Raw genomic sequence first — 21229 nt, 5'->3', positions numbered from 1 at the left:
AGTCAACTTCAACTGTGTAGTCCCATACCTACACAGTCTCAGAATCATAACACTTGAACTTCCCAAAGCAATGTGGGATTGCACAGCTTACCCAGTATTTCCCCTTACGGATTACGACATTACTGACTGTCATAATCACCGCCCCTTACAGAGTCTGACATCCTCGTTGACCACACTTCTGGCTGGGTCAAGGCTCTACTACCATTTTGTAATGTCCCCGCTTCAAGCCTCGGGCCTTCCGCCACTGACTAATGGCTCTTATACACGAGTATGTCACTCTAGCTATTTCATGGAATGATGATTGACCCTACAAACCAACAAAATTATTTCCAGCATACTTTGTCCTTACTCGCACACTTTTTGGGAAAACTTCCTAGGAGGTTACCCATCCTAAAATTACCCCAGGTCAAGCACGCTTAACCGTGGATTTCTTTCGTTATGGGCTACCGAAAAATAAGATGCACCTTGTTGATATAGGTTGTATCAATCAATCCATTTAAGCCATCCTCAATTGTGTAGTCCCATACCTACACAGTCTCAGAATCACCACACTTGAATTTCTCGAAGCGATGTGAGATTGCACAACTTACATGATATATCACCTTACAGATCACAGGACTACAAACTGTCACACCACTTCTGTTGCGTTTGTGGAGATTCTAGTTGTGACTGGAACACGGATATCAGGGTCAACTGCCATAAGATCTTGAGGAAGACCCGAGGAGGCAGATGTCATAGCCGGAGTTCTCCTTGTGTTCACCATGATTTTTATCAGATAAATTAACAACTCGTTCCCAATGATAGCACCAAACTGTTGATCTCAGATTTGGTCAACCGACAGCGAAGTCGTATTTAATGCTAATGCTTGCCACGTGTTACACAATTAAAACAAAAAAGTAAATAGACATGAGATTTTATAGAGGTTAGACCACCTTAGTTAGCAAGTAACGACCTACTCCCATTTTAGTTGTATTGATACCAGAGATAATACCACTTAGATCAATATAGTATTGGGATTTGAAATGGCTCTCTTAAGATTACAGTGTGAGAACCAGAATTGGCAAATCTCAAGTGATAGAGATAGGTTATGCATGAGAGAGAGAGAGAGAGAGAGAGAGAGAGAGAGAGAGAGAGAGAGAGAGAGAGATTAGATGAGTTATCAGACTTAGAGCATAAGACTTAGAGTTTGAGACTTAGAGAGATCATTGTAAGAGCTTTCGAGAGAGAATAAGTCATTCTTATTTATTTTCTCACAAGTCAATACAACAAAATGGGAAGTAGGCTAATACCAACCATAAGGGACCGAATCTCTATAAATTCAGTATTTCCTTTACTTTATTTACTTTACTTTTTGTTTTTTAATTATTCTCAATTGTTTTAATTTGACTCACTGTCGTTGGCTAAAAGCGTGATCAACAGTATACTTTATGCAAATTTTTAGTGTGATTTGGTTAAGAATAAATAGAGAAGATGTAAGAGACGAGGGAGTGAAGAAAGAAGGAGAAGGGAAAGATGATGAACTTATGGCATGTTTGGTTTAGTGTAAAAGGAATTGTAATGGAATCATTATTACCATTACATTGTTTGCTTTGATTTTTAAACCTTTGTAATGACTTTATATTGTAATGGTCATTACACTACGCATTGCAATCCCCATTACATCATAAAACCAATATAATGATAATTACATTATTAGAAAATATCTCTTTTGCCCTTTTTTATTACTTTTTTTTAAAAAAAAAAATTTAAATATTAAAAATAATAAAAATAAAGGTATTTTTGTCACTATACAACTTATTTATTTAATTACAATGTTCATTATAGAGTTGAACCAACAGCATAATACCATTTTTATTACAATTCTTATTCCATTACATTACTCATTCATATTAGAGTATGGAAAAGTATTTTGAGGAGAGAGTGCATACCTATTCTACTAGTAAATTTTAACTCCGGCCTAATTTTTTATTTTTGGCGTAATATATACATAATTAATCAAATTTGCCAATACAATATTATATCATAAAAAACATATATCTATTTACATATTAAAAATATGAAAAAGTATATATAAACTCATTTTTTGATGGTGGTAGACGGTGCACCGTTCAAGGCTTTTTTTTTATTATTATTATTTAGAGTACTTTTGTAATATTTTACTCATATTATTGTTGTTATCTATAGTAGGACCCAATACTATTGAAGAATGGGACACATCATCACATTATTCTCGTCTTGGTCCAAACATTGTGAAATGGGCTGAATCGTGCTGACCGTTAGATTTTTTTTTTTTCTTTCATAAATAAGAAACTCATCGAGATCGGACCTTCATTACTTAGATGAGACCCACCTTTATCTCACTTCTAAAACTAGTAACTAAATCAAGACTGTAAAAGAAGTTGAACTGTGTGAGTCACTGAGTGGAGTCTCCAAGTCCAAGCTCACAATAACCCCATTCCATTAATGGCGGACTACGAAGCCAACCACCACCACCATCACCAACAGTCAATGATCCCCAAGGAGACAGCTCTCCAGGCCTTAAACACTATCATCCAGCTCCATTTCGAGAAGACCCTCGAAAAGAAACGAGCCATAGACCTTCAGAAGAAGGAGCTTCACAAGCTCTTCCTGCTTTTCTTCATCTTCTTGGGTCTCGTCTTCTTGGCCGAATCTCAGTCCCTTCGCCTCCAATGCCGCCATTGCTGGGTTCCCATTATCCTCCTTTCCTTGGCCCACCTTATCTTCTACGTCTCCGTGGCCCAGACCCTCAGATGCATCAATGGGTTCAAGTACCAGAGGCGATGCCACAAGCTCACCCTTGGACTCGCCACCGAAAAGCTCAGGGAGATGAAGATTAGAATTGTTAATGGCGGCGGGGGACCTGGTGGAGAGTTTGATGGAGTTGGGGACGATGAGTTCGAGATTCATTACCAGGAACCACCTGAGAGTTACTTTGGTAAGTTCAAGAGAAATTGGGCTCTGCATTTTGGTTTCTTGATCTTGATCTATGGGTTTATGGTTTCCTCTTCTGTTGTTCTTTTATGCTTTTAGATTATTTTTTTTTCCCTTTATTAATTGCAATTAGAGGTTAAAATTATTAAATGCCAATTGACATTAAAATTGGCATTTGATATTCTTTTTTCGGTTTTGGGTATGAAAGTTTGGGAAGGAACGGAATCCGACTTTGAAATTGAATGAAACAAAACATATTTGTTGGGAGTTATGTGTATTCCTTTTATTTAGAAGAATAATTTTATATATTTATGGATTTTTATTTAATTATAGAGAAAGTGGTAAGATTTTGTATGACAATGTCTTCTTGCTTTTGGATGGAGACTATTTCACACTAAAAAGTTAAGTAGCTTTCTTCTTACTTTTGTTGCAATATGGAACGAAACAGGCCCTTAAAAACGAAACACAGTCCATTTTGGTGACAATTGAAAATGAGAAATAGTTGGAGAAAAACTAAAATATGGAGTAATTTGGTCGGTTTAAATTTTGAAAGTGGTAGGTACATACATAACACAGTTTGGTGGTTTTTTACTTTATCACCCTTTCATTGTACCGGGGTCAAATACTCATGTTTTTAGACTTTCTTAAGTTTGTAGTGATTTAAATATGCACATATCATTATCAAAAAACCAACTTATGTAACAATCTGAGCCGTACATCTGAGTGACATACACACTTAGATTGTGCAGTCACAATCTGAGCCGTCCATCAGAGTGACATACATACACTTTTTTTTGATTGTGCAATCACAACTCACAACCCTATCACACACAGAACACCTGAATAGAGTAGAGAGTGGTTCATAATTGGTCAACGCAATAAAAAAAAAAGTTCATCAATTGAAGAGCTAAATGTGACAGCTGGGACTGAAGCTCAGCAGTGGTCCCCTCCTGCATGATGAGCTGTATGTAGAGTAGTTTAACACACACCCCCTCCCAGAGCAGCATCTACTATCTCCTACCAAATTATTTTCACTAGTTTTTAACCTAACAGAGGACTTTCAGAAGATCTAAAATAGTAATAGCCAAAAAAAAAATTAGATAAGAGGTAAACAAAAGTACTATTCTATAGACTATAGTGTTTAGCTACACGTAGAGAATAAATATTATATAATTTTTTAATTTTTTTAAAAATATGTAAATAATATTATTATATTTATTTATTTAATCTTTATAATAAATAAAGTATATTAAATGAAATCATTTTTAATTGATATAGAAAACATATGAAAAGTTAATGTATGGTATAATGTAAATGTCTGAGGTAAAATAAAAAAAAATAAAATTTTAATAAGGTATTATAAAAGATAGAGTATAGAAGTTAATGTGAGTGCTCTTAATAATTGCTTACATTTTTTTTTTAGGGAAAATTAATATATGATAACCTCACTTTTACCCAAGACACTGAGTCTTTAAAGCAATGAAATAATAATAATAATAATAATAATAATAATAATAAACATATATGAGCAATAAGAACACGAGAAAATTTATGGAGGTTCGTTCCTGTGATTATGGTAATAGTTTACTCTCCTTTGCTGTATTACTTAGAAGATTCTTAGGTCGCAAGGAGCTGGTCAAGTGAGTTACTCAACAATCTTATGAAATCTTACTAGTCTTTGACAACATAAGTGTTTTTTTCGAAAATATGAACTCGGGATCTCCAAAAGTGAAATGGTTCTACTATTTTTAGGGAAGATACAATGAATATTATTTCTTAAAATAATAGGAAAGGAAATAGGAAACTAACATTAATTCTTAAAAACTCTTCTATATGTAAAATAAGTCACATAAATGTACGAATTTAACCATGCTATAAATGAGGATATATTTAAGGACAATATCTTAAAGAATCTAAATTTACCGCATCATTCTTCGTGGAGGATTCTTCTTAGCTCGCTAAAGACATTCTGCTTGGAACATTACGCACAGGTCTAATCTAGTTTCTTGTTGAAGAATTTGACATAGTCAATTTTGAGTGTGGACTCTTCTGAACTCTAGCAATTGAGTCATGTTGAACTCTAGCTTGTTCATTACATAGTTTGTGGTGAAAGCTTTCAAGCAAGGAAATAGTGACTCAAGGTTCATACTCACTTGAGTCCTTTCGTCGATGATAGCCTCGTGTGTCTCTGCCTCATGCATTAGCTCAATCATGTGCAATACATGAATTCTAATAGGGACACCCTTCTTCATTTTACAATTCATGTTGCTACGAGTAGCATCATGCCTTGTTTGATTAGACTACTGCCCAAACACGACCTGTAGAGAATTCATTATTTGAGATGCATTCTCCATTTCTTCACGCATCTTACGCAAAATATTGTCCATGCTAACAGTCATAAAACATTTGGCCTTATTGTTGGATTGAATCTAAGCATCATATCTATCCCAAAAATTTTTTAAGGCATTGGTAGTTGGATCCTCACGACGCTCCTCAGTTAGGAAAAATTTGTTATTTTCACAAACTAGCATCAAATTCATATTAGATTTTCATTTCAAAGAATTTTCACCATTCAGTTTTTCAAGTGATAGTGAAGCAGTAAGAGAATTTCTCATAGTAGACATGACTGAAATAAATAAAGTGACATAGTGATTATACTTTAATAATAAATATCATTTTAGAATTACTTACAAACGTGATGCATGAGCGCATACAAGAAAAATACATAAAATCTTGTTTAAGTTATTCCACGATAAAATTCTTTGATAATTTGATCTCCGTCTAAAGGTCGGTATCGAGTCAATTTTATTGAGCCTATGAGACAATTCTCATCTTCATTGTTTTGAAACTTAAATATCTCATATTTCTTTTTTAAAATATAAGTACCGCTGTTTGGTCAAGTTAACAACTAACCACTATAAAGCTTAGTTGCACTTTGTGAGTGTAACCCATTATTTCAAATTTCATGACTTAACTTAGTAATGCCGCCTTAAGGTCAATATTATAATAAGATACATCTCTTCCTATTATCTTAGTCAAGAGATCAATCTTGAACAACAGTATAGACCAATACCTTTCTTAACTGGACAAAATAACGTCGTCTCGAGGCCAATCTATATTCCTTCGGTGTTGACCAATAATAAAGACTGTAAGTTACATTGACATGTACTCCTTCTCCCACTCACTATTTTAGGTTAATGTGTTTATTTTATTAATTCTCAAAATTAATACATATTAACTACTTTAATGATTATGATTAATTTATTTATAATAAAAACTTTAAATTATAAATAAATTTCCCATCATAATTATTAAATCTGAATTAACTTTTTAATTTATATTTTAAAACTAGTTTAAATGAATAGGTTAATTTTAAATTAATCTTAGCCAATTTGCATGATTTTGGTTTCAAAAACGGTAAATACATAAACACATAGGACAATTCTAATATATCATGTTTTTACTATGAGATGCATGATAATCTAACTATGTGGTATTTCTATATATGACATGTTATTCACTACATGAGTATGTTATTAATCAACTGTTAATGAATATTTATTTATAAGTAATAAATAGACAATGATGATGAATCGAGTAATAATTAGGTATTTTTAATTTTACAACCCTTAAAAAATTAGAAATTGAATTACAAAATTAATCCCCATCACTGCAATAGCATTATTGTAATTTTGTAGGATTGTCGCAAGCCACAAAATTAATTAAAATATTTTTTTAATTAATTAATTTTTTTTTTATGAATCAATAATTTCATTGCACAAACTTCTTTTTACAATCTAAGCACTCCTATGAAAGGATGTAAAATATCTATACAAACAATGTTTACAAACTATCAAACCACATCCTATCTTCTTGTTTGTTTTTCTTTGGTAACACACAAGAAATTCTTGTTTTGATTTGCCATTTAAGCTCCTGAATTTGTAGAGTTTTCAGGTTCGGCTGCCATAAGACTTCATTTCGTTACAGCCAAATAAAGTACACCAAACCAGCAATGACAACCGAGAGGACATGCTGCTGGAACTTGCTTCTTTTGGACCTGCTAATGCTTCGGATCAAAGCAGTCAGGTCAGATGCAGGGGCCTTCCAACCGATCCATTCTTTCACTTGTTGGAGCATGCTGCCTGTTCTGCTTCATTGAAAGAAAAGATGGTCTTTACTCTCTGTTTCATTGCTGCAAAAGCAACAGTCATCTACCTCTGTTATATGCATTCTTTTTAGTCTTTCTCTTGTCTTAAGTTTGTCCAACACAGCCATCTAAAGAATAAAAGTATGCTTAGGATGGTTGAGTCTAGACCAAACTTGATTACACCAGTGAATTCAGTCTTGAGGTTGCTGAAGCTTCTTCTATCCCTTTGAAATTTTATACTCCAAAGCATGAACCTGACTTGAATCCAATTTCTTCTCATCTCATCTTTTATTTCCACAAGCTTCCTCCAATACCAACTACTATACATGGAAGCCTTGTGGTTCCAACAATCTCCATTCTTCAAATAGACACTATGGATCCATTTGACCCATAAATTATCTTTCTTTACAGCTAGTGTCCATATATTCTTCATCAAGGCTGCTGACATTTAAAAATCCCATTCCACCTTCAGCTTTAGAAAGACAAATTTTCTCCCAAGCTACAGCTCCAGCTCCAATCATAGTATTGGAGCCTTTCCATAGAAAGCTCCTACAAATTCTTTCAATCTCAGCAACTACCCTCTTTGGCAATACTAGAATCTGACTCCAGTATGTGTGTATAGTGAGTAATACTGAGTTGATGAGAACAGCCCTACCTGCAAAAGAAATATGTCTAGAGCTCCAAGTTTTGATGCGAGTTGTCATTTTGTCAACTAGGGTATTCCACTCATTCTGTGAGATTCTCTTTGAGCAGATTGGTATCCCCAGGTTTTTAAAAGGAATTGAGCTTCGAGTAAATCTTGAAATCTGTGTCGCTTTTTGGATCTCTGGTTGAGACATTCCTGCACAGTAAATAGCAGATTTGCTATTATTTGGCCAGAGACTTGAAGATCTTGAAAAGAGTTTCAATCCTTGAAGCAACAATCTAATACTTTGCAGATCTCCTTTGCAAAAAAGGAGGACGTTGTAAAGCCCGCTTAGTTAATTTGGAAATTAGCAGTTATTTATGTTAATTATGAAATTATTTATAGCTATTTAAATAATTTATGATACTGTTATTTATGTTATTCAGTAGCTTGCATATTTTGCATTTCCGGTGTCCGGTATTTTGGAACTCGGCGTTTGGCTCAGTAGAAATCACAACTTAGTATGTTAGTAATTTGGGGACGGGTTTTAGACATTGGGAATGTCGGGAATGGCCGGGAATTTAGAATGTCCCAAAAATACCCCTTTAGTATGATTTATGTCATTTTATGGTGGAGGGGCAAAATGGTCTTTTTGCCCCAATGACTTTTTGTCTTTTAGTGACTTTTAAATGGAAATTAAATGTTATTTGGTTATTTTTAGTTGGCTGAAATAAGTTTATGTAAATGGCTTTTATTTCATTTTTCACACACTTAGCAAAAATAGAATTTTCAAAAAGAAACTCTCTCTTTCTTTCCCTTCCATTTTCGGCCAAGCTTTGAGCAGCAAGGAGTGGGTTTTCTCCTTTGATTTTGGCTTGTTGATTCATCATCTCTTAAGGTCCATTGCTAGCTAGGTTGGTTCTTGTCTCTCCTTCTTTAATTTCTTAAAAAAATGGTGAAAATTGATGAAATGCATGCATGATTTTGGTATATGTTGCTGCTGTGATTTTGTTGTTGATATATGTGATTTAAAGCATGTTATTTGATATTAATTGAGCTATGATGAAAGCATGTAGGTTAGATTGTTAAAGCTTTGAGTTTTCTTTGCAAAAATATGATTTTTGGAGGAAATTATAGTGATTCTGTTTCTGTATTGTTGCTGTAGTTTCTAATTGTTTTCAGTGATGATTTTATGCTAGTTTAAGTAGAATTAAGCTAGTGGAATGCATGTTTAGGTGGATTTGCTCAAGCTTGAGTTTGGAACTCAAAGCTTGAGCTCCAACGGTGATTTTTGTATATGTGGTTTCTGGGTGGTTTTGATGCTTTGGAATTGTTCTGGGGATAGTTTAGAACAGGTCTGGAAAGTTTGGGACCAATTGGGGTTGAATTGGTCGAGTTATGAGAATTTTAGTTGGCTGCCTGCGAGGAACCGGAATTCCGGTTGTGCATCCGGAATTCCGGATGAGGGTTCAGTAATTCCCAGAACCAGAATTCGGTTGGGCAACCTGGTCTGTAGGTTGGGGAATTTTTCCGAACCCTAGTTTTCCTCGTTTTTAGGTTTTTAGGGGTATTGCCATGCTTTTTATCGATAGGGAAACTTTTAGTTCTTAGTTTTAGTCCCCGGGAAGTGATTTAGCGTGTCACTTATAGCGTTGTGATTTTTATGGTTTAGGAGCCAGTAATCCGCCGCTCAGCTTCAGTTCCAGTCAGGTTGACCGGCACACCTGAAATCGGAATCCAGGTAAGATTAGTATAACAGTATGCATATGTAGATTACATGTTTAGCGTGCATGTAGGAAGCCTGTTAGATTACATTAGTTATGTATTTAGGCTTCGAACCATCCAACCCTGTCACGTCGGTACAGGCTGGAGTATGACCAGCAGCCGGAGTATGACCGGTTTGACCGATCAGGCTGACATTTGGTTGGTGGTTCAATGCTATTGACCTATCCCGTCGGTACAGGCTGGAGTATGACCAGCAGCCGGAGTATGACCGGTTCGACCGATCAGGAGGATACTTGTCAATAGTACCGTCCCCTGAACGTTCAAAACTCAGTACCATGTTGGACATGGCAGTAGTAGCTCAGTACCATGTTGGACATGGCAGTAGCGGGACTCAGTATCGTGTTGGACACGGCAGTTAGAATTATGTATGATATTATTATGCTTTTCTTACTGAGTCTGTCGACTCACAGTTTATGTTCATGTGTAGGTAAAGGCAAGGCTATAGCTGATGGACCGTGAGCGAGCTTATGAGATTGTACATGTCGGGGCGGTTAGGCCTGGAGCGTACGATCCTCGGGACAGCAAGGCTGAGATTTTTGTAACTGTCGTTAGACGACTTTAATTTTGATGTAATAGTTAAACAGTTAAACTTTTGTAAATATTTTTATAATCGGGATCCCGAGTCTTTTGTAATATGTTTTACAAGTTTAATCAAAAAGCAAAATTTTAATTAATCACGTTTTTCCATAAACCTCGTTGATTAGCAACGAGCTGCACAGTACGTTTAAAAATCACGTAATACGCCTAAGGTAGTTAGGGTGTTACAATTTGGTATCGTAGCCGCTGTGTTGTCTTCCGAAGATCGTCACGACATGTACAATCATCATCAGCAGTTAGCTCGGTTCACGGTTCAGTAAGCCTTTATTGCTTTAGTAGTTTATTTTATTCAGTTATGAAAAAAGAAAAGCCTGTTAGGAAGCATGTTAGTAGCCTGATAGTAGAATAGGCGCATGTTTCATTTCTAATTTCCAAATTAAGCGGCATTAGTAAGCTCGCCTTGAATACGACCTGATATGCCAACTCTTGGTTTCGCAGGCGGTTCTAACTAGATGGACGCCAGGCGGACTACCAGGAGTCAGGGCAACTCCGTAGGGTCGAATCAGGGACAGGGAGCTCAGTTTCCCCCACCTGCCAGGGGCCGAGGTAGAGGTCCCCGAGGCAGGGCTCGTGGCCGGGGTGATGAGAACCCGCCACAGGCTGCCCAGGCTCCCCCAGCCGATCAGGGAGCCCCGAATTGGGAGTTGCGGTTTGCGGAGATGCAAGCCCGGATCGAAGAGCAAGACCTCGAGATTCAGAGGTTGAGACAGCAGGGTGCTCCTGCAGTTCCTGTGCCCATAGTTCCAGTGGCACCTGCCCCTGCTGCCCAGGCCGAGATAGTGGTGGCGGCCCATAGGTTGGAACCATTGTATGAGCGGTTCCGAAAGCAAGCACCTCCGGTATTCCTGGGAGGTCCGGACGTGATGAAAGCCGAACAGTGGCTGACGGTGATCACCAAGATACTGAATTTCATGGGTGTCACCGGTAACGACAGAGTGGTGTGCGCCACGTTTCAGTTCCAGGAGGACGCCCTGGTATGGTGGGACATGGTGTCTCAGATCCATGACGTCACCACCATGACTTGGGAAAGGTTCCAAGAACTCTTCAACGCAAAGTATTACAATGAGGCGGTCAGAAGCGCCAAGAGGAAAGAGTTCGTTCACCTGACCCAGCGGGAGAACATGAGCGTCACTGAGTATACTACTCAGTTTGATCGGTTGGCGAGGTTAGCCTCGGGAATTGTGCCGACCGACTTCAGCAAGAAGGAGAAATATCTGGACGGGTTGAATCCCAAGATCAGGCATGACCTGATGATCACCACAGACGACAGCACCACCTATGCTCAGATGGTGGAGAAGGCACTGCGAGCTGAGGGCGCAGTGGGGTGTATGTTAGAATCAGCCAGTACTCCGGTTAGTGGCGGAGCTCCTACCCCTCCTGCATCAGGCTTTAGCAGGGGGAGTAGTGGTTCGGCCATTGATCAGAGGAAGAGGGCACCCACTGCTTCCGGCGGCTCGAGTCAGAACAAGAGGTTCCGGGGGAACCAGAACAGAGGGAGTCGTCCTGGTGGTACTGAGACCCGATTCTCCTATCCCGAGTGCCCTAGCTGCAAGAGGCACCATCGGGGCGAATGCAAAGGTCAGGGATGCTTTCATTGTGGCATGCCCGGACACTTCAAGAGGGAATGTCCCCAGCTCCGACCAGAGGCACCGCGAGCTCCAGCGATACCCACTCCAGCCAGGGTGTTTGCTATCACGCAGGCTGATGCAGATGCCAGCCCATCAGTAGTCACAGGTCAGCTTTTCATTAACAACTCGCTTTATTCAGTGCTGTTTGATTCTGGGGCTACACATTCTTATGTGGCGGCCAGAGTCTTTAGTAAGTTGGGTAGACCCTTTGATAGATATGAATCAGGGTTTGGAACCCTGTTACCTGGCGGAGAATTGGTTATCTCCAATAGGTGGATTAGGTCTATGCCGATCAGGATAGATGGTAGAGAGTTAAGCGCTGATCTGATAGAGATGAGCTTAGTCGAATTCGATATTATTTTAGGAATGGATTTCCTATCTAAATATTCGGCGAGCATTGACTGTAAGAGGAAGATGGTGGTCTTCCAACCGGAAAGTGAAGAACCGTTTGTATTTGTGGGTTCGGTTCAGGGATCTCGGATCCCGGTGATCTCGGCTATGTCAGCGAGAGAATTATTGCACGGCGGGTGCTTAGGGTTTCTGGCCGTGGTGGTGGACACCACTCGGCCAGACACCATTCGGCCAGAGGACATCAGAGTGGTTCGGGAATTTTTGGACGTCTTTCCCGAAGAACTTCCAGGGTTACCACCTCAGCGGGAGATCGATTTCGTGATTGACTTGGCACCAGGGGTGGATCCGGTTTCCAAAGCCCCGTATAGGATGGCTCCAGCTGAACTTAAGGAACTAAAGATTCAGCTCCAAGGGTTGCTTGACATAGGGTTCATTCGGCCCAGTGTGTCACCCTGGGGAGCCCCGGTTTTGTTCGTCAAGAAGAAGGATGGATCTATGAGGATGTGCATCGACTACAGAGAGTTGAACAAGTTGACGGTGAAGAATAAATATCCATTACCTAGGATCGATGACTTGTTCGATCAGCTTCAGGGGAAGACGGTCTTTTCTAAGATTGATCTCCGTTCGGGTTATCATCAGTTGAGAATCCGAGAGGAGGACATTCCGAAGACGGCTTTCCGCACTAGGTATGGACACTACGAGTTTCTGGTTATGTCATTCGGGCTAACCAATGCTCCTGCAGCATTCATGGACCTGATGAATAGAGTATTCAAGGATTTCCTCGATATCTGTGTGATTGTGTTTATCGACAACATCCTCGTGTACTCTCAGTCAGAAGAGGAGCATGAGTTACATCTTCAGATGGTACTGCAACGACTTCGAGAACATAAGCTCTACGCCAAGTTCAAGAAATGTGAGTTCTGGTTGTCTCAGGTGTCCTTCCTAGGGCACATTGTGAGTAAAGATGGGATCAAGGTGGATCCCGGGAAGATTGAATCCGTCAGGGATTGGCCGAGACCGAAGACAGTGACAGAGATCAGAAGCTTCTTGGGATTAGCTGGGTACTACCGTAGATTCGTGGAGGGGTTCTCCAAAATTTCAATGCCCCTAACCGAGCTTACAAAGAAGAATCAGCGATTTATCTGGTCAGATAAATGCGAAGCTAGTTTTCAGGAGCTGAAACAGAGGTTGATTACTGCTCCGGTACTAGCTTTGCCTTCGGACAAGGAGAAGTTCGTAGTCTACTGTGACGCATCCAAACAGGGTTTGGGGTGTGTATTGATGCAAGCCGATCGGGTCATCGCTTATGCCTCCCGTCAGTTAAAGGATTATGAACAGCGATACCCGACTCATGATCTAGAATTAGCCGCAGTGGTTTTTGCACTGAAGATTTGGCGGCATTACCTGTATGGAGAGAAGTGTGAGATCTATACCGACCATAAGAGTCTCAAGTATTTCTTTACTCAGAAAGATTTGAACATGAGACAAAGGCGTTGGTTGGAATTAGTGAAGGACTACGATTGCGAGATCCTCTATCATCCCGGAAAAGCCAATGTAGTGGCCGATGCCCTGAGCAGAAAGGGTCCCGGGCAAGTAGCTAGCATGGTTCAGATCTCACCTCAGCTAGCAGAGGATATGGTTAGATCCAGCATTGAGTTTGTGGTAGGTCAGCTTCACAACTTGACGCTACAATCTGATCTGTTGGAAAGAATAAAAGTCGCTCAGATGATAGATCCGGAGATAGTGAAAATCCGGGATGAGGTATTGGCTGGTCAAGCCAAAGACTTTTCAGTGTCAGACAGTGGGATGCTTTTGTATAAAGCCAGGGTTTGTGTTCCGAACAGTGCGGAACTTAGAAATGAGATCTTTGAGGAGGCTCATTCTACTCCATATTCTCTGCATCCCGGCACCACCAAGATGTACCAAGATTTGAAACCATACTTCTGGTGGAGCGGTATGAAGAAGAATTTGGTAGAATTCGTATCGAGATGCCTCACTTGTCAGCAGATCAAGGCTGAACATCAGAGACCAGCAGGGTTGTTACAGCCTCTAACCCTACCAGAATGGAAATGGGAGGATATATCGATGGATTTTGTGGTCGGGTTACCTAGGACCACGGGTTTGCATGATTCCATCTGGGTAGTGGTGGACCGATTTACGAAATCTGCTCATTTTCTGCCGGTTAGAACAACGTTCACAGTGGATCAGTTGGCAGAATTGTACGTCAGAGAGATAGTGAGACTTCACGGGGTACCGAAGTCTATAGTTTCGGACAGGGATCCGAAATTCACCTCCAAATTTTGGCAAAGTTTGCAATGGGCAATGGGTACAAAGCTAAAATTCAGTACAGCATTCCATCCTCAGACAGATGGTCAGTCCGAAAGGACGATTCAGATATTGGAGGATATGTTGAGAGCCTGTGTTATGGACTTTGAAGGCTCATGGAGTAAGTATCTACCGTTGATAGAGTTCTCTTACAACAACAGTTATCAGAGTACGATAGGGATGGCACCCTATGAACTGTTGTACGGTAGGAAATGTAGATCCCCTATCCACTGGGATGAGACAGGGGAGAGGAAATACCTAGGTCCAGAGTCAGTTCAGCGGACCAATGAGGCAATAGAAAAGATAAAAGCTAGAATGCTTGCCTCACAGAGCAGACAGAAGAGTTACGCAGATCCGAAACGCAGAGATGTTGAGTTCCAAGTAGGGGAACATGTGTTTTTTACGGGTATCTCCGATGAAGGGGATTAAACGTTTCGGGAAAAGAGGCAAGTTATGCCCTAGATTTACAGGACCTTTCGAGATTCTCGAGAAGATAGGTCAAGTGGCATATCGGTTAGCATTGCCTCCAGCCTTATCGACGTGCACAACGTATTCCATGTCTCAATGTTGAGAAAATACGTTTCAGACCCCTCTCATATACTCAGTTATGAGAGTCTTCAGCTTCAGCCAGACATGTCATATGAGGAACAGCCAGTGCAGATCCTGGATAGAAAGGATAAAGTCCTTCGGAATAAGACCATAGCATTGGTCAAGGTTCTCTGGAGAAACAGCAAGGTGGAGGAAGCCACCTGGGAGCTAGAGTCAGATATGAGAGCTCAATATCCAGAGTTATTCAGGTTAGATTTCGGGGACGAAATCCTTTTAAGGGGGGGATAGTTGTAAAGCCCGCTTAGTTAATTTGGAAATTAGCAGTTATTTATGTTAATTATGAAATTATTTATAGCTATTTAAATAATTTATGATACTGTTATTTATGTTATTCAGTAGCTTGCATATTTTGCATTTCCGGTGTCCGGTATTTTGGAACTCGGCGTTTGGCTCAGTAGAAATCACAACTTAGTATGTTAGTAATTTGGGGACGGGTTTTAGACATTGGGAATGTCGGGAATGGCCGGGAATTTAGAATGTCCCAAAAATACCCCTTTAGTATGATTTATGTCATTTTATGGTGGAGGGGCAAAATGGTCTTTTTGCCCCAATGACTTTTTGTCTTTTAGTGACTTTTAAATGGAAATTAAATGTTATTTGGTTATTTTTAGTTGGCTGAAATAAGTTTATGTAAATGGCTTTTATTTCATTTTTCACACACTTAGCAAAAATAGAATTTTCAAAAAGAAACTCTCTCTTTCTTTCCCTTCCATTTTCGGCCAAGCTTTGAGCAGCAAGGAGTGGGTTTTCTCCTTTGATTTTGGCTTGTTGATTCATCATCTCTTAAGTTCCATTGCTAGCTAGGTTGGTTCTTGTCTCTCCTTCTTTAATTTCTTTAAGAAAATGGTGAAAATTGATGAAATGCATGCATGATTTTGGTATATGTTGCTGTTGTGATTTTGTTGTTGATATATGTGATTTAAAGCATGTTATTTGATATTAATTGAGCTATGATGAAAGCATGTAGGTTAGATTGTTAAAGCTTTGAGTTTTCTTTGCAAAAATATGATTTTTGGAGGAAATTATAGTGATTCTGTTTCTGTATTGTTGCTGTAGTTTCTAACTGTTTTCAGTGATGATTTTATGCTAGTTTAAGTAGAATTAAGCTAGTGGAATGCATGTTTAGGTGGATTTGCTCAAGCTTGAGTTTGGAACTCAAAGCTTGAGCTCCAATGGTGATTTTTGTATATGTGGTTTCTGGGTGGTTTTGATGCTTTGGAATTGTTCTAGGGATAGTTTAGAACAGGTCTGGAAAGTTTGGGACCAATTGGGGTTGAATTGGTCGAGTTATGAGAATTTTAGTTGGCTGCCTGCGAGGAACCGGAATTCCGGTTGTGCATCCGGAATTCCGGATGAGGGTTCAGTAATTCCCAGAACCGGAATTCCGGTTGGGCAACCGGTCTGCTGGTTGGGGAATTTTTCCGAACCCTAGTTTTCCTCGTTTTTAGGTTTTTAGGGGTATTGCCATGCTTTTTATCGATAGGGAAACTTTTAGTTCTTAGTTTTAGTCCCCGGGAAGTGATTTAGCGTGTCACTTATAGCGTTGTGATTTTTATGGTTTAGGAGCCAGTAATCCGCCGCTCAGCTTCGGTTCCAGTCAGGTTGACCGGCACACCTGAAATCGGAATCCAGGTAAGATTAGTATAACAGTATGCATATGTAGATTACATGTTTAGCGTGCATGTAGGAAGCCTGTTAGATTACATTAGTTATGTATTTAGGCTTCGAACCATCCAACCCTGTCACGTCGGTACAGGCTGGAGTATGACCAGCAGCCGGAGTATGACCGGTTTGACCGATCAGGCTGACATTTGGTTGGTGGTTCAGTGCTATTGACCTATCCCGTCGGTACAGGCTGGAGTATGACCAGCAGCCGGAGTATGACCGGTTCGACCGATCAGGAGGATACTTGTCAATAGTACCGTCCCCTGAACGTTCAAAACTCAGTACCATGTTGGACATGGCAGTAGTAGCTCAGTACCATGTTGGACATGGCGATGGCGGGACTCGGTATCGTGTTGGACACGGCAGTTAGAATTATGTATGATATTATTATGCTTTTCTTACTGAGTCTGTCGACTCACAGTTTATGTTCATGTGTAGGTAAAGGCAAGGCTATAGCTGATGGACCGTGAGCGAGCTTATGAGATTGTACATGTCGGGGCGGTTAGGCCTGGAGCGTACGATCCTCGGGACAGCAAGGCTGAGATTTTTGTAACTGTCGTTAGACGACTTTAATTTTGATGTAATAGTTAAACAGTTAAACTTTTGTAAATATTTTTATAATCGGGATCCCGAGTCTTTTGTAATATGTTTTACAAGTTTAATCAAAAAGCAAAATTTTAATTAATCACGTTTTTCCATAAACCTCGTTGATTAGCAACGAGCTGCACAGTACGTTTAAAAATCACGTAATACGCCTAAGGTAGTTAGGGTGTTACAGACGTCATCAACAAAGCAAAGGTGGTTGAGCTTTAATTCTTTGCATCTTTCATGGAAGCCAAAATCTGCTTTATTCCCCACTTTCTTCATGATCCTACTCAGATATTCCATGCCAAGAACAAAGAGAAGGGGAGACATAGGATCTCCTTGCCTCACTCCTCTTTTAGCACCAAAAAAACCATGTAGGACACCATTGAAGTACAATGAGAATCTAGCTGTAAAGACACATTGCATGATCAAAGAGATGACCTTAGGAGGAAACTGAATTTCCTCTAAGAAGTCCCAGTCTAAGGTATCATAAGCTTTTTGAAGATCAAGTTTAATCATGCAATTTGGCTTTACAGATGTCCTTCCATAGTGCATAATAAGGTCCTGACAGATCATAATGTTGTGAGCGATAAATCTCCCTTTTACAAAACCCCCTTGATTTTGAGCAATCAGATCCGGTAGTATAATCTTCAATCTGTTACAGAGAAGTTTGGTAATGACTTTATAAAGAACATTACAACAAGAAATGGACCTGAAGTCACTTACAGTGTTCGGGCATTTAGTCTTTGGGATTAATGTAAGCACCGTTGAGTTCAGCTCTTTTAGTAGATGACCCGTTTGGAGAATTTCTTTAACAGCTAGGCACATATCCTCTTCCATCATTTCCCATTTTCCTGTAAAAAAGAGCTGCTGTATCCATCAAGACCCGAGGCTTTATTCTCCGGAATATTGAAAACAATTTGCTTGATTTCCTCCTTTGTGCAATTTGAATTGAGAATGTCTTCATGTAGTTTAGTGATCACTGCCCCTTGCTCCATCACTTTTTTATTAATTGGCAGTCTTCCCTGCATCTTTGTTCCAAGCAGCCCTTGATAATACTTCAAGAAAGCTTCAGTAATGGCTGTTGGGTTCTCAACGCGATTTCCATCTCTATCTTCTATTGATAGTATCTTGTTTTGTCTTCTTCTTTCTTTAGGCAACTATGGAATAATGCTGAGTTTTGATCTCCTTCTTTTATCCAAGAGATTTTGGCTTTCTGCTGCATAAAAGAAATGTATGCTTTATGAACTACAGCATAATGTTCCCTTGCTTCTTTTTCCTCTTGCTGGAGTGTGCTGTTTAGAGGGTCTGCTTGTAGTTTTTCTTGCCTGGAGTTGAGTTCTTCTCGAGCTTTAATATCATCGGCTTGTATTTCTGAAAAGCCTCTTTTGTTTATTTCTTTGAACACTCCTTTCAGCATTTTTAGTTTGGAGACAATTTGAAACATCTTGGAGCCTTTAACTTCTTGTTGCCACACTTTCTTTACTTCTTGTTTGTATTCCGGATGCATTGCCCACATTTTGAAGTACTTAAAAGGCTTCTTCCCACTTTGAATTTCAGGGTACACTTTGATAATTGTTGGTGTACGATCAAAGAGACCTTCATTCAAGAATAAGGCCTCGGCTTGTTGAAATAAATCCACCCACTTTTCATTTGCAAGAACTCTATCCAGCTTTGCATAGATCTTATCATGACCTTGTTGTTTGTTGCTCCATGTGTATAAGTTTCCACTATACTGAATATCTTCTAGATGACATGTATGAACACAATCTAGAAACTCATTGCAAACATGACTCCTTACTCTGTCTCCTATTCTTTCATCCATTTGTAAAGTTGCATTAAAGTCACCAAACACAACCCATGGTTCTTTTGTGTTTAGTTCTTTTAGCTCAAGCCACAAAGCTTTCCTTCCCAACTCATCATTGAAGCCGTAGACAAATGTTAATTGAAATTGTAAGTTATTTCCAACTGTACAAATTCCTAAATGTATTACTTGACTTGAACATTTCAAGATACTTACTTGGAATTGAAGAGGATTCCAAGCAACAATTATTCTTCCTGCTTTGTGCCATGCAATATTTATTGTGAAGCACCACCCTTGAAACATTTGTTGGTATAAGGCCCCCAATTTGGAAGCTTTAACCCTTGTCTCGAGGAGACCAACTAACCAAACATTATGATGAGCAATAAATTGCTTTACTTCTCTTTGTTTTTGTTGAGAGTTGATCCCTCGGACATTCCAACTTAAAATCCTATCCATTAGGAGTAGGAGGTCCTCCCCCCTCCCCTCCTATGATATTCAGCATCTCTGCTACATTAGTTGTCTCTTCTCCACTTTGTTCTTGAGTCATCAGAACCTGATACTAATTAGTGACTATGGTGGTACTTGCTTGAGTTTTCTCTTTAGTTTTGACCCCCCTCACAACCGGTTGAAAGTCTTCCTCTGCATCAACAGTTTGTTTCGCCTGGTCATTCAGCTTTCTATTGTCTTTTTTTACAATCCACTCGGGTTGTTTGCCTTCTTTCCTTCTACAATCGGATGTTTCATGCCCCATACCTTTACAATGCTTACAAACAATTGGTTTCCATTCATAATCAATGGATACTAAAACAGTAGACCCGAACTCATCCTCAAATTCTATAAGGTTTGGAAATTCCTGATGGATTGAAACCTCTAATAGAACTCTAGGAAAATTCAGTTTGTCTCTTTCCTTTGTAACATCATCAACCATTAATGGATTTCCAACTTGCCGGATTATCTTGTATAACAATTTCTGTCCCCAATACATCAATTCCAGATCTGTGAGGTGAACCCATACAGGAACCGAACGTATATCTTCCTTTTTGAAGTTTATGTTAGGGTCCCAAGGCTTCATAATCACAGGCCTTTTATTGAAAAAGGTATATCCCCCATTCATCACTTCATTCCTTTCCTCAATACTATAAAATCTAATTAAGAAAATTCCATAGGATAACATACCTACTTTGTCAATCTTATCCTTCCAAATGCGTCGAGCAAATCCATCAAGCACAGCCAATGGGGGGTTGGCTCCGAGAACATAGCATACTAAAGATGATTTCCAAAATGAAACCTCATCTTCAATATCCTCATGTGTGATTTTGACCTTGGATTTGCCCTTTGATCCATCGAAAGCAGGTCCTAAGTTCTTAATGATGCCTCCTGTTCGAAGAACAGGTACGTGAGTCGAATTCCCAGCTGCAACTTCCTTCGAACACCTTTGGTTCGCCTCATTGAAAGATGAAAAATCATCACGAATATCCTCTTGCCATAGAATTTCAGACAGTGAGGATTTGGGAGAGAGTGGTGCTTTGAACATATCTTGTAATTGAGGTTCAATTACAGGGCTCGAAACATCCACTTCCGTTTCCTCTTCTGAAACTGCAAGGGGTTCGATACAGAGCTCATTCTCCGGTACCAAGGATCCCTTCGATGCTGAATTAGAACTTTGCTTCTTCTTCCTTACAGGAGCTTTCAGCCTCCCCTGCCCCCTTCCTCGTGTCTTTGCCATGGCTTCAGCTCACAGAGCTGCTCACGAGAGAGAGAGAGAGAGAGAGAGAGAGAGAGAGAGAGAGAGAGAGAGAGAGAGAGAGAGAGAGAGAGAGAGAGAGAAAGAGAGAGAGAGAGGGAGAGAGAGAGAGAGAGAATGAGAGAGAGAGAGAGAGATAGAGAGAGAACCTTGTTAATGAGCCATTTACATCACTTTATTTAATTAATTAATCTTAAACATGCCTTTTATTAAAGACATCTTTTAAACTCATTAAATTGATTAAAATAATTTAAATTAATTTATTCTTAAATAAACATTTTATTTAAGACATCTTTATTATTTTAATTGTGGTTAAGATATCATATTAGTTTTGTGTTAAAATAATAACATTTATTATTTTAATTAGGGTTAAAATAACTTTTGTCTTAATATTTATAGGTTTTGAATTTGA

The 21229-nt window shown here is 39.3% G+C and overlaps 1 protein-coding gene across 1 annotated transcript; it reads left to right on the top strand.

Moving 5' to 3' along the window:
* Nucleotides 1-2147: 2147 nt before the first annotated feature.
* LOC115715335 (uncharacterized) lies at nt 2148-3306 on the top strand. The gene has a single exon (XM_030644194.2). It carries the CDS (start codon nt 2464-2466, stop codon nt 3049-3051), a length of 588 nt encoding a protein of 195 aa, XP_030500054.1. The 5' UTR covers nt 2148-2463; the 3' UTR covers nt 3052-3306.
* Nucleotides 3307-21229: the final 17923 nt, after the last annotated feature.

The sequence above is a fragment of the Cannabis sativa genome, chromosome 4, assembly GCF_029168945.1.
Source record: "Cannabis sativa cultivar Pink pepper isolate KNU-18-1 chromosome 4, ASM2916894v1, whole genome shotgun sequence".
In the NCBI taxonomy this organism is placed as follows: Eukaryota; Viridiplantae; Streptophyta; class Magnoliopsida; order Rosales; family Cannabaceae; genus Cannabis; species Cannabis sativa.
The sequence above is the reverse complement of the archived record's forward strand: the minus strand, read 5'-3'. Positions and strand labels throughout refer to the sequence as shown.